This window comes from Mercenaria mercenaria, chromosome 5 (assembly GCF_021730395.1).
Source record: "Mercenaria mercenaria strain notata chromosome 5, MADL_Memer_1, whole genome shotgun sequence".
Taxonomy (NCBI): Eukaryota; Metazoa; Mollusca; class Bivalvia; order Venerida; family Veneridae; genus Mercenaria; species Mercenaria mercenaria.
The window spans coordinates 31,273,048-31,290,473 of NC_069365.1; the positions used below are offsets into that span (position 1 = coordinate 31,273,048).

The 17,426-nt window shown below is 34.1% G+C and overlaps 2 protein-coding genes across 3 annotated transcripts; both read left to right on the forward strand.

Moving 5' to 3' along the window:
* The first annotated feature begins 274 nt into the window (after positions 1-274).
* LOC123556866 (uncharacterized) lies at positions 275-5,604 on the forward strand. The gene is made up of 6 exons (XM_053543088.1): positions 275-673; positions 940-1,138; positions 1,719-1,799; positions 2,261-2,350; positions 4,279-4,383; positions 4,903-5,604. Exons 1-6 carry the CDS (start codon positions 294-296, stop codon positions 5,503-5,505), a joined length of 1,458 nt encoding a protein of 485 aa, XP_053399063.1. The 5' UTR covers positions 275-293; the 3' UTR covers positions 5,506-5,604.
* Positions 5,605-7,560: 1,956 nt separating this feature from the next.
* On the forward strand, positions 7,561-16,545 carry LOC123558880 (myosin-3-like). Of its 2 annotated transcripts, none has more exons than XM_045350721.2 (8): positions 7,561-7,774; positions 8,079-8,478; positions 8,782-9,305; positions 9,451-9,649; positions 9,903-9,983; positions 10,972-11,061; positions 11,549-11,653; positions 13,085-16,545. In XM_045350721.2, exons 2-8 carry the CDS (start codon positions 8,302-8,304, stop codon positions 13,583-13,585), a joined length of 1,677 nt encoding a protein of 558 aa, XP_045206656.2. In that variant the 5' UTR covers positions 7,561-7,774; positions 8,079-8,301; the 3' UTR covers positions 13,586-16,545. The 2 variants fall into 2 exon arrangements, with proteins under 2 accessions (XP_045206656.2, XP_045206657.2); XM_045350722.2 differs by having other exon boundaries at positions 8,204-8,478; positions 13,085-16,544.
* The last annotated feature ends 881 nt before the right edge of the window (positions 16,546-17,426 follow it).

Genomic DNA, 17,426 nt, shown 5'->3' on the forward strand with positions numbered 1-17,426 from the left:
TTTAGTGCGAAATCCTTTAAGATAATATTCACGGGCTATACACTTTCAATTGCCTATAACCGTTCAAATCAAATATCTTATCATCGATTAAACGTTGATGCTATGTAAAATTATCTTGATTTTGTTGTTAATTGACGGATACCTCTACTTCACATTTAGGCGATTTCTCTATTATGTTATCCCTTAAATACAAATGATCTTATGTGTTTGTAAATGTAAAAATTACATTTAATTTACAATACGTGACACTGACCTTTTTGCATGGGATATTATATGTCTGGACGGTATATTTTATGAATTTTCAGAAAGAAACAGATGAAGTAGAAAGACTGAGAAAAAAGCTGGAAGAAATACAAAAGCAAAACGAAGAGCTAGAGAAAAAGCTTGTACAGAAAGAAAAACATCAAAATGATATAGGCTCAAGATATCTTCAAGCAAAGAAATTGAAAACAGACTTGCATGATTCACAAAAAACAATCGACAGTCTAAAACAAAAGGTACAAATGGCAGAAAATGAAACTAGAAGTATAAAAGCTGAACTTACGAAACGAGATAGACATGATGCTAGTTTAAAGAACGAATTAGAATCGTATGGTAATTTGGAACGTCAGTTTGACAAGATAAAGGAAGAACTGAAGAACACAAAAGCTGAACTAGAGGAAACAAAGTCACGGTGACTTGGTTTATTTTACAGAAAATTGATATATTAAAGTAAAATATATTGTAACCAATGCTGTATTCAAGCCTTATTGTAATAACATGTGTGTACAAATTGAACTTTGACTTTGATAAAAGAAACTAAACGGGTCTTAGCAGATTTTGTGATTAGTTTTTTTGTAACTAAAACACTATTCAGGACATATCTATATCAAATCCTGTATTCTGTGTTTGTTTTCTCGTAGTTTATGTAACAAAAACATTCTAGTTTTCTTACTATAGACTGAGTAAATCAATGGGTGACAAACTTACTGACAACAACCCAAACATCGCTGATCTTAGTGATAAAAACAGACCTACAAAACTTGCCGAACGTTATCAAGAAATCTACGACAACGAATGGACAGATGCCTTTGAAACTCTTGATGAAATCTACCAGAATGAAGAAAAAACAACATCCATATTAATCCACATTTTGATGGTATATATAAGCATAGTATAATTAAAAATGAAGAAATAAGACATATACGTAAATACCTATACTGAATGTAAATGAATAGTCAATATCAAATGTAAAGCGTAATTTGTCAATTTACTGTATTCGTTTTGCGTTTGACACATTATGATGTTTTATAATGTTTAGTTTAGGACAAGTAAATAATTGTAAACTACCAACTCTTCAACAATGGTGGCATAAGATAAAATACTTATACAGTGTCAAGGGAAAGACTTATATAGAGATTTATAGTTAACTGTTGTTAAGATATGATATTCGCATGCACCTTTTATTTTGATTGAAATTACAATAATATATACATCTGGGCTCGCATTAACCAATGTTTAAAATCTGAAACTGCGACTTCAGAAAAGTAAATATTCAGTTTGTCAAAATTTTGTCTATAGCATGTTCAGCTGAACAGGACTGTAGTTAGACGTTTGCTGTGTCAACATTAGCTGCAAAGTTGCAAACTTCACAATTCAAAAGCAAAACGAAATTTTAGTGTTGTAAAGTCAAAGATTCAGACTTAAAATGTTGATAAAAAAGGACTTTAATTTTTAAGGGAACGAGAGACTTTTGTGAAAGAGAAGCGGAGTATCAGATGGATCAAATACAAAAAGCAATCATTCAAAATACATCATCGGTAAGCTTAAATATTGCATCCAATGAGTTATCCGAAAGGTTCATGCCTGCTCCTGTATATTATTTATCACGAATAGTCGCTTTTAGCTAACGAAAGCCCGTCCGGAGCACCGATCTACAGAGCTCTGTGTCGTGAGTTCGAACTCCGGCAGGGACGCATGTTCTCCGTTACGACTTGATAAAAGACATTGTGTCTGAAATCATTTATCCTCTACCTCTAATCCATCTTGGAAATTGGTAGTTACTTGTGGAGAACAGGTTTGTACTGGTACAAAATGCAGGAATACCTATTAGGTTAATTGCCTGCCGTTACATAACTGAAATACTGTTGAAAAATGGCGTTAAACCTAAAACAAAAATGTTATGATGCACATAAACTTTAATAATTGCGAATTTTGATAACATTTGAAATGACTTGTTTATAGTTATTTGGTAATATGCCAATGTTCTTTAAAACTTCAGCCTGGTAGAAGAGTGCCGACCAATGTGCAGAAGCAGTTAAAGGAATGCAGGAAAATTACTGCAGAGACTTCCGGCAAATACTTATATCAAGTATATTTTCTTCTTACAACTCTAGTTGAAGGTTAATCTTAACTATTCGAGAAAACAACAAGAGCTGTTGCACTCCCATATACATCGGCTCTGACGTCGACATCCGCGCTGGCGTCTTGATTTAATTATGGTTTATAAGCTTGTATCATATAACCAATATTGATCGATTTGAACTTCACTCTAATAATCTGACATGCAGAGCACATGTTCCGTAACTTCATTTTGCATTTTTACACTTATGCCCCTTTTCGAATAGCAAGCTTGGTAATTTTATATGTAAGCTTTTGTCTTAGTAATTACAAATCGAAATGGATTGAAACTTGACCCACCTGTTTATTGTGATGATCTGATATGCAATGCACACGTTCCATCTCTTTATTGTGCATTTTTACAGTTATGACACTTTTCTGGCTAAGCAATGTTTAGCTATTTTTATATGTATGATGCTGTCTTCGTAACTACTGGTTGAAGCAGGTTGGATATTCATGTACTTGCTCATTGTAATAATTTGATTTGCAATGCACAGGTAAAAGGTTTGGATTTTCCACAGAGTTATGCACAAGTATTTAAGGGTCACAATGTCAAATTCACGTAACAGGAGTGATAGCTCTGAGAAATTGGTTCAATATTACTATTTCCCTTTTCGCACTTGTAAAAATATCCTACATAATCATTTTTTGTAATTTTAATACCTCTGGGCCCGACAGAGGTATCATGCTGAAATTTAAAACAGACTTTAAGCATCATCAGGCATACCAGTCTTCATGACACTTCTTTCTACAAAATTGCATTCCTGTTTGCTCTAAAAATATCCTGTCTTGTCAATTCCATACGTTTTTATTTGAATGTACATGGAATTACATTCCTTTCTGTATTCTTGTAATCTATGTACGCAGTAACTGAAACTTCTTACGAATCCTTTCGGATACAATTGAAGTTTACACATCGAGTTACATGATACATAATTCCGCTTTTAGACTAAGAGTATGTTGGCATCTCTTTTTGTTTCCATAATATCTCTGAAACCAGTAAAGGCATTCAATTTGAACTTTACATTAACCTCTAGTACCATCAAGTTGACATAACAAGTTAAAAAAATTGGTCTGCTACTTTTAACAAAAATTAGTGACACTCTTTTTCAGTCATATTTAGCTCACTGATCACAAAGTGACAAGGTGAGCTTTTGTGATCGCGCGTGTCGTCTGTCGTCCGTGCGTATCATAACATATTCCTTTCTGTTCTAAATGTTTCACATTGTCAGCATTTCAGACAACAGTATTGCAATCCTCTGATAAAAAAGTGAAACTGATACATTGCTAGATTTCAGACAAGACAGTGATAAACATAAGCAGCATAACTGATTAATACACTTTTACCGTTTTCTAAAATTGTTCACGTTCTTTTAATTTAGGGTCATACTATTAATTTTATAGAAGCGAACTTAAAACAGATTGTCTATTAAGAAGTGGTAAATTTTAAAAGAACATTTGAAAGCCACTAATCCCTGATCATATATTTTTGTGCAATATGTACTATTTTGTAATGATATTATAAGGAAACAGAAATGATGCTATTGTTCTGACTAATCAGGTCTGTTTGGGCATAAATCACTTTTAATGATATCTCAATTATTTTACATGTTTTATTGATAAGTCTTTTGGAGAGTTAAGCCTTGTTGTCCTCTGACAGCTTTTGTTTGATACATCTAGTTTCGATATCTACAAACGTTTACGACCATTTCATATATGTAAAGTATATGTATAGTTTTAAAATTAATATGCGAATTAAAACACAAGGCTGTTGTCTATTATACTATTCTTTCTCACAATAAGCATATATACATTGCATTATAATATATGCAAAATTGCTAAAAATGCTTTATCACACTGTGTAAGACATAGAAAGTGTATCTGTCGGTTGTTTTTCAGAAATACAATAAGGAACTGCTGAATTCAAAATCCTCTACTGCAAGACGAGCAGGACGGGTACCCGACTTTGTGGCAGCTTGTTTCAATATGTGCTGGTTAATGGCTGTAAGTAAAAGAAAATATTCAGTTATCATAACTCTGCAAAATATTTATAGATATACTGATAAAAACCCTTTATCCTTGCGGTTTTGGAAAGATCGTTTTAAGTGGTTAAAATACGTAGAATATCAATATAATATATCAAAATATCCTTTGGAAGCAAAGAATGCAACCAAAAAACTCATTTTCAAACATCCATATTTGATATGTGTTGACATCTCATTTTCCGAATGTAAGTTTTATCTTTTCATGTTTTTATCCTGTTGACTCATAAGTTACAAAACTGACGAATAAAAGTTATTTCCCTTTAACTAGTGTATCGCAAACTACGAGCAGTCAACTTGGCAATTTTGGAACTGAAGTAATAACAAGGATCATAATCGCTTTTTGATTGCTTATTTGTCTTTGGTTTAGCGCAGTTCTTCAACAAAATTTGTGTAACCTATTAATTAACTTATTTTCCACTATTACTAACATTTCGTTACATTTCATCATCAAAATATTACTTTGTAGTTATGATTATAGGTACAAGATCCACCAATTGTCTTTAGCCAAAATGTTGACCATGGTGACACCTTTAATACTGATATGTATAAAGCCTACACCAGAACCGGAAACAAAGTGGATTTTGTTGTGTGGCCAGCACTTAATCTTCATACAAACGGACCAGTTTTGTGCAAAGGGGTAGCACAAGGATACACGGAAGTAACAAGGCGGTCAAGATCAGTGCCTGCTAAAAGCAGAAAGAAAAATGAGAGTTATGAAACGACTCCAGAAAATGATACGGATACGAAAAGAGATATGAAACTGAAAACTAATACTGTTGTAATTGGTGGTCGATCGATTCGTACGTCCGATGAAGGTCTAGAGAATGATAAATCAACTACCAGACGAGCAGATAAAATTCACAGAAATACTCCCGTTGCCAGGCAATCACGTGCAACATTTAAACCAAAAAATCTTAGCTATTATGACAATAACCCTCCTTCAAATCCCAAACCATCAGAAAATGACGTTGATACGTTTTGGAGATGGAGAGAAATGTTTGGTCCAGAAGAAGCCAGACGACTTTTAGGACAAGATTATGACATATGTCTAAAGTACCTGAAAGGACTTGGTGTTATATGAAACAATTTACACCTAAAGTGAAATAAGGATGACCATTGTGTTCAATTGTAATCAGTACGTTTACACATTATGAAAAAATAAAATATGTAATAATGCTAATCAGTTTGGCATCATTTAATAAAAAATGACTGATATGAAATAGGTATATCAGTACCAAGACTAGAATGAAATCAAAACAACAGGATATCAATGATAGCGACATTCAGTTCTAATTTATCAATTTGTTTTTAAATCATTAAGCTTAGCTTCCGTTTTATTATACATTTTCCCTTTCACTTAGTAGAAAAAAAAGTTCATAATTTTGATTTGAAATACTCTAAAGTGCGTGACGACAGTGATTTGCATAAATATCATGCATTGTTTGAAAACAGTTTCAATTTTAGCAGAATGTTATATCTTTAGTAATTTGTGACCAAACAAATTAGGCAGTAAAACCCGATTTTTGTGTAAAAAATGGAAAACATTCAATTTTATTTCATTTTAATATTTTGTTTGCTTTGGTTTAGCACCATTTTACAAGATATTGTTGTTGAAGCCTTACCAGTGTTCCTACCAGTGGTCGTAGATTATGTCGAGGGCTTAGCGCAAGACTATTGTAACTGTATATAACTAAATAACAAGATACGATAGTCTTGCCTAAGCCCTCGATGTATTCTCATCGTAACTGTTCTCTGCAGCATATGGATTAGAGGTATAGGACAAATAAACTAAGAAACAATTAAATCATCAAGAAGAACAAACACATCGCCTGGAGATCGCACTCACAACCCTGCAATCCAAACATGTAGATGATTGAGCTCTCTCCCTGTTACGATAAGCGGACTTGCGGGTTGTTATATATTCGTATTAGCCATACGTGTCTGGCATATTTCAGTATTTATAACGGAAACCGTCAGCTTCTATATTGCTTACCTGACTTATTAGGCTACAATTATTTTTTTCTAAATAAAAAATAATACTGTTTTACTGGTTGCAAATGAATGTTTAATGGTATTAGGTATTTATGGTGCCGACATTAGCAAAGAGTATATATCATTTATGAAACTGAAACTGAATCTGAAACTGCTTCATTTGATTAAACGCCTAATTTTACACATAGAATATTCACTGGCGTTGTACATTAAATTTTTACAAAAAATGTTGAAATATGTGTGTAAACATATGTCATAGCATCCAAGCATATTTTCCGACTTATTCTGACTCCTGCATTATCTTGGCTGAAAGCGGCAGTCAGACAGTTATGCAAAACAGTGTTGAAACTAGCACAGAAAACAGTTATAGATATAGTTCACCTTCTCATATCAGATATCATATACTTTCTATAGTCTTCCATCAAAAACAACTTGTTTAAAATAAGTTTAGCAACAAATCATGTTCTCTGCAGTATCGTTGCAATAGGCGAGCTTTCAAAGTATAACTACCTTGCTGAAAAATCATGTAACTATATATAGAATTCAATGTTAATATGTAGATGAAAGTTGAACCAAACGAACAAATCACAATACAAGACAAAAAAATAATGTAGTTTTAAAATCACTATATCTTCTCTTCCTGTAATATGTTAGCATCATCGGAAATATATCTGGCACTGCAGCAGGCAAGATTTACAGCTAAATAGTGGAAGTATTATAAATTATAGTTCCATGCAATTGAAATTATATCTAAGATAGGGGCCTCCGTGGCCGAGTGGTTAAGGTCGCTGACTTCAAATCACTTGCCCCTCAGCGATGTGGGTTCGAGCCTCACTCGGGGCGTTGAATTCTTCATGTGAGGAAGCCATCCAGCTGGCTTACGGAAGGTCGGTGGTTCTACCCAGGTGCCCGCTCGTGATGAAATAATGCACGGAGAGGCACCTGGGGTCTTCCTCCTCCATCAAAGCTGGAAAGTCGCCATATGACCTATAATTGTGTCGGTGCGACGTTAAACCCAACCAAAAAAAATTATTACGATTCAATCCGCCTAAGGTTATTATTATATGTTTACATTTTTTTAGAAAATAAGGGACACTACTCGTACGTGCTTGCTACTTGGTTCCTTTCAATAGTTTTATACAATTGAATTTCATATATTCAATAAAATCAATGGTGCAACGAAACGCTCCAAAGGTAATCGTTGAATAGATTACAATTTAGGAAAGGAAGTATATCATTTAATCGATATTCAGTTGAAATACCGAATGACTGCAAGGTAAACAAATACAAAATACAAAACTTAAAAAAAAAACTGAGTTATAAATGGCATATTTTATGCGAGACCATGTGTGAGACATGTAAGTACTGCATTTACTCCTATACCCTGCAATATATGATATTTAACTTCAAATATAAGCATATAAATAATTCATTTCTCTTCTTTTATATTTGTATTTCGTGAATGTTTGTATTATTTATTTGCTTTTAAGGACATAATATGCGTTTGATGATAATCAGTCTTATATAAGATATTTTTCAAAAAATCCAATCATGAATGAATTATAGTGCAACGCGCAAATAAACGCAGATAACTATCAAAATACTATTTTAAACGCAACGCTTGTAATAGACGATGAAATATTCCTTTTATATTTTTATTAGATCTAGTAAATGTATGTGTGAAATTACATTGCTTGTGGCAGCAAATATCAACGAATTTACGGTATATCATAAACATACAGAACTTGCAAATAAGGTATTTATGTCAGGACTTTTATTTCGAAAAGGTCAACATTGGATGTAACTTAATTCCGATGAAAAGCATTCATCTTGTAGTATCTAACCGATTATAAACTCCTTGCACATGTGAAGTAATTTATGGACAATGGAAGATATCAGAACAGAAAATGATGAGGATAGATTTGAGATGTTTGATTTATCCATGTCAGTTGTAACACTTCTGGACTACATACGTAACTTAAAACCTTTGAAAAGGTACTTCAATGACCTAGATTCACTGTCATCTAAAGTACGAGAAGATTGCAATAAAGAAAAGTCCCATGTAAGTATTAAATTGTTTCTTCCATTTAGAATCAGAACGTAATCAACGCAGAAATTATTGTAGCATACAATTTATGTAAATGTAAACACATCCAATATGCATTCGTTTCAATTCTGCAGCAGAGAACATTTCAGATAGCACAGGTATAATGTTCATGAAAGTATATCGGATTTTACTGTACATTGCGACAAGGAAGCTTCATTACAATTTATTATTTACATTATTGAACAGCTGTTGGACCGTTGTATTAAATGTGATCAGAGTTTTTGAATCAGAGGCGTAAAATATCTTCTCCATTGAAAGGTGGTGAAAATCAAACAACGCTTGAGAAAATTGGAGGATGAGAATGACTCTCTTCGGAAACTTCTTCAACAAACTTATTCAGACCAAATTCGCTATCGTAGAGAGAGAGATGATGTAAGAAACGAAATGCAGAGACTTCGACATCACCGAAAGAGGCTATCGTCAAACGTACCAGAACTAGAAGAAGCTGAAGAAGAGCTTAACCAACTTAGGCAAGACTTCGAACGTCAGAGAAATGAATATGCAAGAAAAGTTAAAGAATTGGATACAGCGAGTAATAAAATCATCGATTCACAGAAAAAGAAAATCCAGCACTTTAAGAATGAGCTAGACCGACGTGACCTGACAATTAAGGAATTGGAAGAAATGTTATACGCTAAAACAACTAAACCAAGAGAAAGAACTGAGACGAAGATGAATATGGCAGAAATAGAGGAAGAATTATCTAGCTTGAGATACCATTTGCAACAGACTTTAACAAAGTTAGATGAAACGGAGCGTGAACTAGAGGAAACAAAAACAAGGTAAATAATTAAATGAATTATTTATCTTCTTAGAGATACACTAGGTTATTTTCTAAAATTTATTTTCAAAATATACTTCCGAAATTACATGAAAATTTATATTAAAACAGTATTAACATATTTTCAACTGTTCTACATTTTGAAGGCTCAGCAAGGCAATGGGAGACCGGCTAACTGATAACAATCCAAACATTGCAGATCTTAGCGACAAAAATCGTCCTACAAAGCTTGCAGAGAGATATACTGAATTGTATGACAATCAGTGGACTGATGCATTTGACTCCATTGACAGATACTTCCACAGGGAGGAAGATACAATCGCGACATTTTTAAAGATTTTGCAGGTAAGTTGTGCTATTACAACAATACAAATTAGAGTATGCGTATGTGATTGAGACAATACAAATATCATAATAACTGTTTAGTGCTTGTAGACAACATTTATTATACAGTTTTCTATTATTAAAAAGTTTATATCCTTAAAAAGTTTGCTGTTTTGTTTATTACAAACCGCGTATTTTATATATATTACTAGTATACCTTGGTTAATACATTAATTTTGTTCAAGCTGATGGTTTTTCTTTCTGTGACTTATAGGATGCCATGACTTTCTGCAACAGAAAGGAACGTGAGCAAATGGACGATTTACAGCGTGTGCTGAAATTTTCAGACAATTATGTACGATTGTTATACCGTGTTCAGACTACGTTTTTAATCCTACATTAACTTGGGTTTATTTTTTAAACTCGTTTGCGTCCACACTATATGTGGTGTTAAACGTGAATTTTGTAAAGGTCAAGTGGTTTCTGTAATGTAGCATTAAAACTCCCTCGGGAGGTGGTTTTAATACTACATTAAAAAGTAATGCTACATTATTTTACAAATGTGAACGCAAATGTGGGTTAGAACTGGTTTTACAATCCCAAATCTACAGATCGTACCTTTTGGAGGAAGAATGCCATGTGTTTCTCTTTTGTATCAAACAATTGATGCTGTGGCTGGCAAAAGTAATTGGACTGTTGTTGAAACAAAAACATTAAATTACGATATTGAGTCATGCTGACGCTCAAAATGGACAATAGATGGAATGAACAGAAATTCTTAGATGAACACAGAAGTTTAAATATTGATGACCCCTTTTTGTTTCTGTTAGCCTCAATTCTTTGTAACCTTTTTTGCTAATTGCAAGAAATTTGTTAACTTCCAACATTGCATGTATATATTTAAACCACATTTCTTTGCCTAGTGTGGACGCAAACTAGATTATATTTTGATGGGTTTTGAATGTCAAATACCAATTATAGCCAATTAGTGCCTAATAAAAATAAAACCGTTCTGCTAGTGTGAACACGGTATAATTGTCTTATTAAACGTTCATAAACTTGTATAATCATAGGCTTTGTCTGTATCAGATTTTTGTCTTCAGCTCTATGAAGATCTATTTTTGTTCCGACTAAACCTTTAGAAGGACGAATCTTTCTTCAAAAATTGATACATTTGTTATTGTTATTTAAATCTGTTAATGTTAACGTACACTTCTTTTGACATTTATGCTTAATTATTGTAATTAAAATAATTGATGGTCATTGGCCATAGATACTTCTTGTTTTCTCAACATCCTTTTCGTCATTTTATGTTTGTTGAAAGGTTGCATCTATTTTGTCAGGAACATAAAGTTGTATCCAGTGATGTGCCTAAACCTGTAAAAGATTGCAGAAAATCGATGTCTTCGTTTGCTGTTCGGAATTTGTATAAGGTACTGATCTTATCAAAACATAAATGAGCAGTGTCACGAGAAAAGAAACATAGTGGGTTTGCGACCAGTATAGATCCAGACCAGCCTACGCATCCGCACAGTCTGGTCAGGATCCATGCTGTTCGCTAACAGCTTCTCTGATTCCAATAAGGCTTTGAAAGCGAACAGCATGGATCCTGACCAGACTGCGCGGGTGCGCAGGCTGGTCTGGATCCATGCTGGTCGCAAACCCACTGTGTTGGTTTTCTCATGGCGCGGCTGAAATTCTTTATCAATATATGAAATATAAAGACCGTACGATAATTGTTTCTAGTCATTTTCAAATATACAGCATTATGTTAATTAAACATGATTTTAATATTTGATGATTTTAATCAATTAAAAGTGTAAATCAATACGCCCTGTTGATATTATTTTTCTGTAACTTGTGTTATGTCTAACTGTGCTTTACTCGCATTTTTTCTTGACTGAACGTATCCATTTTCAGATGTATTTATCATATCTTAGACAATCGGAAGATCCAACATTAAGAACAGCTTTGGATATCGGTTCATTTACAAAAGAATGTATTGAAATATGCTGGCTTATGGTGGTTAGTACTTGAACTTTTCAGTGTTTGAAAAGAAAATTACTGAAACATTATTACCAATTTATTTTATTTTTCTAACGTACAATGATCATCTGAAAACACTTTAGTAGGCAATCTTTTTGAACGACCAACGTGATAAACATTTAATATAACCTAGAAGAAGATCATTTGAAAGCATAGAATGCAACTAAGTAAGTTAATTGCAAACTCGATTTTATTGACTCTATTAAAGAAAGTAAATAGAATATGCAAAACCCCTCACGCTTAAACGGAATTCTGTTATGTATATATAATAAGAATATATAATATATAGAATGTTTATGTACATATGAGCCGCATCATGAAAAAAAACCAACGTAGTGCGTTTGCAGCCAGCATGGATCCAGACCAGACTGCACATCCGCACAGTCTGGTCAGGACCCATGCTGTTCGCTTTCAAAGCCTATTGCCACTACAGAAACCATTAGCAAACAGCATGTATCCTGACCAGAGTGTGCGGATGCGCAGGCTGGTCTGGATCCAAGCAGGTCGCAAACGTACTATGTTGGTTTTCTCATGGTGCAGCTCAATTATGTTATTTCATCGTAATTAATAATCATATAGCGTTATTCATGGTGCTTAAATTTTACATAAAGCATATTCTGACAAGTCATTTATACATTTTACACCGCCTCGGTAGCCTAGTGGTAGAGCGTCCGCTTCGAGAGCGGGAGGTCGTGGGTTCGATCCTCGGCCGCGTCATACCAAAGACGCAAAAAATGGTACTAGTAGCTTCCTCGCTTGGCGCTCAGCATTAAGAGGGTAGTGCTAGGACTGGTCAGCCCGGTGTCAGTATAATGTGACTGGGTGGGGTATCATGTCACGTGTCTATGGCGTGATATTCTAGTGAGGCAGCACTGCTACAAGTAGACACCGTCGTTTATATGACTGAAAAATTGTTGAAAAAGACGTTAAACCCGAACACACACACACACACACACACACTCACAAGCACACACACACACATTTATACATTTACGTTTGTCATACTATATATTTCACTTAGGAAAAAAACAATATCTTCGAGTCGTAAATCATTTGTTATACCATGGTTCAGATTTCAGAAACGCTGAAACTGAAACAAGAAGGCCTTTTATATTTGTATTCTATCATGTTCAATAAAATATTATGATAAATATAAATTATGCTAAACTCCATTTATCTGAGTTGTAATGAAACGGACATCATTTAGCATATTGCGTCATTACTATCATCATAGTGTTCCCTTACAGGTCCGCGCGTCAACCGTTGTTTACCGCTGATGTTTTTCATTCATGATTTCCTACCTTGTTTTAATGCTAAACAAATCAAGCAATGTTAAAATGTTAAAATTTTCATTAAACCGCAAGTTTAACTTTGTTTGGAATTAAATTAATGCTGATACATTACTTACAGATCCAAGACCCACCTATTGTTTTCGCTCCAGCGGTCCAAAGAGGATCAAGATTTAACACTGATTTATATAAGCCCTATACTAGCAGCGGGACACACGTAGGTTATGTAGTGTGGCCAACTTTGCTTTTGCACAAGGATGGCCCTGTTTTGGCAAAAGGAGTAGCTCAAGGCTATCGGAAGAAATCCGCTGGTGGTGATAGGTATAGGGATTCCAGTATCGAAGGCACAGGAAAAAATAACAAAATCTCTAGTCAATCGAAAAGTGACCGGCAAAGATTTCCGGAAGAGAGTAATGAATCACCAGACTGGAGTGAGTATGCTGTAGAAACAACGAGAACATATAGACGCGACGGACAAAAGAACAAAATACCACTCGGATTTGATCTGGTAAATCCTTACTACAATTATGTAAATGTCCACGGATGGGAAAGATTTAGAAACGGTATAGGCCAGCAAACCTATGAGAGGACTCGTGTGATTGGAAACAAATCATACCGTTAAAGTTGCTGTTTCTTTGTTTCTTTACTACGTTGATACGTAGGTTATCATTAACATTTTGTGAAGTATTTGTAGCCGCGAATAATTGCTTTTACTTCCTGAATGTTGTTGACATATATTGCTGATAACTGTTGCAGTGTCACTAAATGGCATGTACTCCGCTAAACCTCTTATATATCTTGACGTCAGAAAACTGCTGATATACGGAAGATGTTCAACTTATATTTGAACACTTAACAAATATGAGCCGCGCCATGAGAAAACCAACATAGTGGGTTTGCGACCAGCATGGATCCAGACCAGCCTGCGCATCCGCGCTGTCTGGTCAGGATCCATGCTGTTTGCTTTCAAAGCCTATTGTAATTAGAGAAACCGTTAGCGAACAGCATGGATCCTGTCCAGACTGCGCGGATGCGCAGGCTAGTCGGGATTCATGCTGGTCGCAAAGCCACTGTGTTGGTTTTCACAAGGCGTGGCTCATATTATGTTTATGTGCAATGAGCTCTATTTCATTGCAAAATTGTCTGAACTTTTATTAGTAGAGAAACGTAACAATAATAAATCATGCAAGTCTTTGACTAAGATGGGTAATTTATAATTAGTTTGTTTGTCCAGATTCGTACAGTTCTTTCCTTTGTATTTCAAATCATTATAGTGTCCTTATGGATTCCCATAAACCATAGGCCATTGTAGCTGCATACTGAAATTGTGGAATCCATTCCATAGGATTCATTAAATTGACTTTTGTAGTGTAGCATGGGGTGAGGAGTATTGATAAAGTATCAAGTGAAATCTTCAAGAATAGACAACCCATATTTTACCACAAACTGTCCCTCTGAAATGACATGCCATTTCCTTATCGTTAAAAGAAACCTATTTATTATTATTATTAAGAGAACCAATCCTTAGACCACTCAAACAGCAAAAACTGTTGACCGAACATTTTGTATAAGATCTTATGTAATAACAAATCATAATGTGTTTATATAAGACTGAACTATGCAGAATTATGCATATGTCTTAAATGACTATTCCCAACCTATGCGAGCGCGTTACTTTGGTATTTTTCTAGGTTTGAGCGTATAACGTGGTATTTTTCTGATAATGCTTTTAAAACTTTCCCGCTAGACAAGCTGCTATCTTCTTTTTAAATACGAATAGACTTTGATAATGTGGCAGTTGAGTCCAATAAATCCAGGGATGTTCAAAGATAATCCATCATAGATCTTTTGCAAAGCAATTATAGGAGAGATCGCCGTGACGTCACGCGTTAACATCTGTTTATCTGGTGGTTGGCAAAACAAATGATTTTAACACCGTTTGCGTATTGAATCAGAATTTTTAATTTTTAATAACTTTTTTGCTCATTTATGGATTTTCAAAATTCAAAAAGATTTGAAATACTAACAATCTTCATATTTTTGTATCCAAATATCTTTTTTCAATGAATAACCGTTTTAAATGACATATAATTTTAAAAGCGGCGTAGTGATTTTCACAACCTTTAGAAAAACAGTGTAAGTTAAGCGTTCATAATTAATCCATTTTATTTCGAAATAACAATTAAAGGTAATCAATAAATTGCTTCTTTTATAACCTTTCCATTGATCAAAAAATTATTTATGTAATTTGTGTTTTAAGAAAGTTTAGACCGTTAGAAAAAACATCACTGTTTACAAAAAAACATGGACGGTCGGCTTCTGCCCACCCGATCACTGTCTTATCAGTTCTAAAAATAGAATTTGTATACAAACACGATCTCTCCTATTGGATTTACCTATGTTGATAAATAAACAGTGTCGAGTGTATTGAGGTCAGCTGCCACATTATCAAAGTTTATTAGTATATGGTCGCATTGTTACAATGAATCGATCACAACATATACGTACATTTCTAAAGTTTGCATTTTATGACAGTTTATCCAATTTTAAGTTTTAGTGAATGTCTTTCCGCTTTGTTTAGGTTCTAGTAGATCAGGCAATGTACTGTGGGTATAGAATAGAGAAAAGAGAGAGAAAACCCGCAAAAATGAAACCTTTGTTAATTGCGGGCGCGTGTCAATACGCCTAAATGATTTTTTTTGTTTATGCCGTGCCAACGCGAAACAACGAAACATTTTATTTTGTTTTGGCACGCGCGCTTACACTCTAAAACGAATTCCTTGTCACGTTGACACGACGTTAGTTTCATTTTGTTGCACTGGCACGCGCGCCAAAACGACACACAAATCTTTCAGTATTTTGCTATTCTGTGCATGGACGCGCACCAGAAGGACACAACAAAATGTACTTCATAAACCACGAGCACGCCAATGCGACATAACGAAATGTCCCACTTGACACTTTGTTATTATTACCATTTCACATTGTTCAGCTAAATAAACAAATTATTTGTGTTGTCAAAATCTTCTGAAATCCTAAACAATGACCATAAACTTGCTTTTACATTTGACCTGTTAATAATAGTAGCTAAGAGCAACAAAGACAACTTTATAGACTTGTCTGCCAACTATCTAAAAATTCTTAGCAACATGTAATTTCATTCGAAAAATGTTATTAAAGTGTTGCTTATTATTTTAAATCCATTACCTATGTCAGATTGTCTTTTGTTCGTTCGTTGCTTGTATAAAACATGACAGTGTGTTTGTTTTATGAAGAATGATCGAAGTTTTTCTACAATTAAAAATTTTTTATTCTATAGGCATTTCTGGAGTAAAGTAAATAGGGATTCTTTATAAAACACACAAAATCACATTTATTGTTATAGGAGTTTCAAGTCGAATTATAAACGTGATGTCATAATGATGACATAAGCATAATTAATGTCATCAACTCATCGTTTTCATTTTTATATGTTAAAATAATTGACCCATCATTTTTTCAATGGAAAAGACATTTAAATCTAAATAAATCTGCGATTAAGAGTTTAGATATATTTTGCTGCTTAAATGACACACATTCGGGGAAAATACGCTTTAAACACGAAGTGCTAAGTTCCCTCTTTCATATTTCTTTTAATTGATTAAATCAATGAAAGTTAACTTATATCTGATTTTTTTTAAAATATTTGGTCAAATTCAACACAATAACAAACAAGAGCTCGTCGAACACGAAATGTCCCCCTTGATGCATTTATTAATTGCAAAAGGAACAGAAATTATATGCTCACTGTAAACAAAAGTTCTACCATTCTGGTTGACCTTTAACCTAACAAGAGATTACAAAGTGATATTGGTGCCATCAACTGAGCCATTTTTGAATGTTCCAAATTTCAAGACTAGCTCAAGGTCAAAATCAAGGTAAAATTTCATTTTGGTACAAAATAATGTGTATTTGGTCCATATTTGAAAGCTGTGGCATGAGAAATGTGAAAGTAGGTCACTAGATCAATATCAAGTTTCAATTCAGAACACAAAAATATGCATGCAGTCCAAATCTGAAGTCTGTACAATCAGAAATGTGAAAGTAGGTCACTAGATCAATCTCAAGATCAAAGTTCATTTCGGTACACAAAACTATGCATGTGGTCCATATTTGAAGCCTGTACCTTCAAAAATGTGAAAGTAGGTCACTAGGTCAATGCACAAAACTATGCATGTGGTCCAAATGAAGGCTGTAGCTACAGAAATGTGAAAGCAGGTCACTAGGTCCCAGGTCAAGGTCAACTCATGTCAAGGTTCATCTTGCCACTCATAACCATACATGTGGTCAAAATTTAAATGTTGTAGGTTATTGACAAGAAGATTTTAAAAGTTTTTCCCTATATAAGTCTATATCAACTATGTGACCCCCAGGACGGGGCCATATTTGACCCTAGGGAGATAAGTTGAACAAACTTGGTACAG

Excerpts from the sequence above, each read along its gene's own strand:
- LOC123558880 (XM_045350721.2), top strand. The coding sequence starts at position 8,302 with ATGGAAGATATCAGAACAGAAAATGATGAGGATAGATTTGAGATGTTT. Across the intron at positions 8,479-8,781 it reads GCAATAAAGAAAAGTCCCAT|GTGGTGAAAATCAAACAACG; the intron begins GTAAGTATTAAA and ends CTCCATTGAAAG. Across the intron at positions 11,062-11,548 it reads CTGTTCGGAATTTGTATAAG|ATGTATTTATCATATCTTAG; the intron begins GTACTGATCTTA and ends ATCCATTTTCAG.
- LOC123556866 (XM_053543088.1), top strand. The coding sequence starts at position 294 with ATGAATTTTCAGAAAGAAACAGATGAAGTAGAAAGACTGAGAAAAAAG. Across the intron at positions 1,139-1,718 it reads TATTAATCCACATTTTGATG|GGAACGAGAGACTTTTGTGA; the intron begins GTATATATAAGC and ends TTAATTTTTAAG. Across the intron at positions 2,351-4,278 it reads CCGGCAAATACTTATATCAA|AAATACAATAAGGAACTGCT; the intron begins GTATATTTTCTT and ends GTTGTTTTTCAG.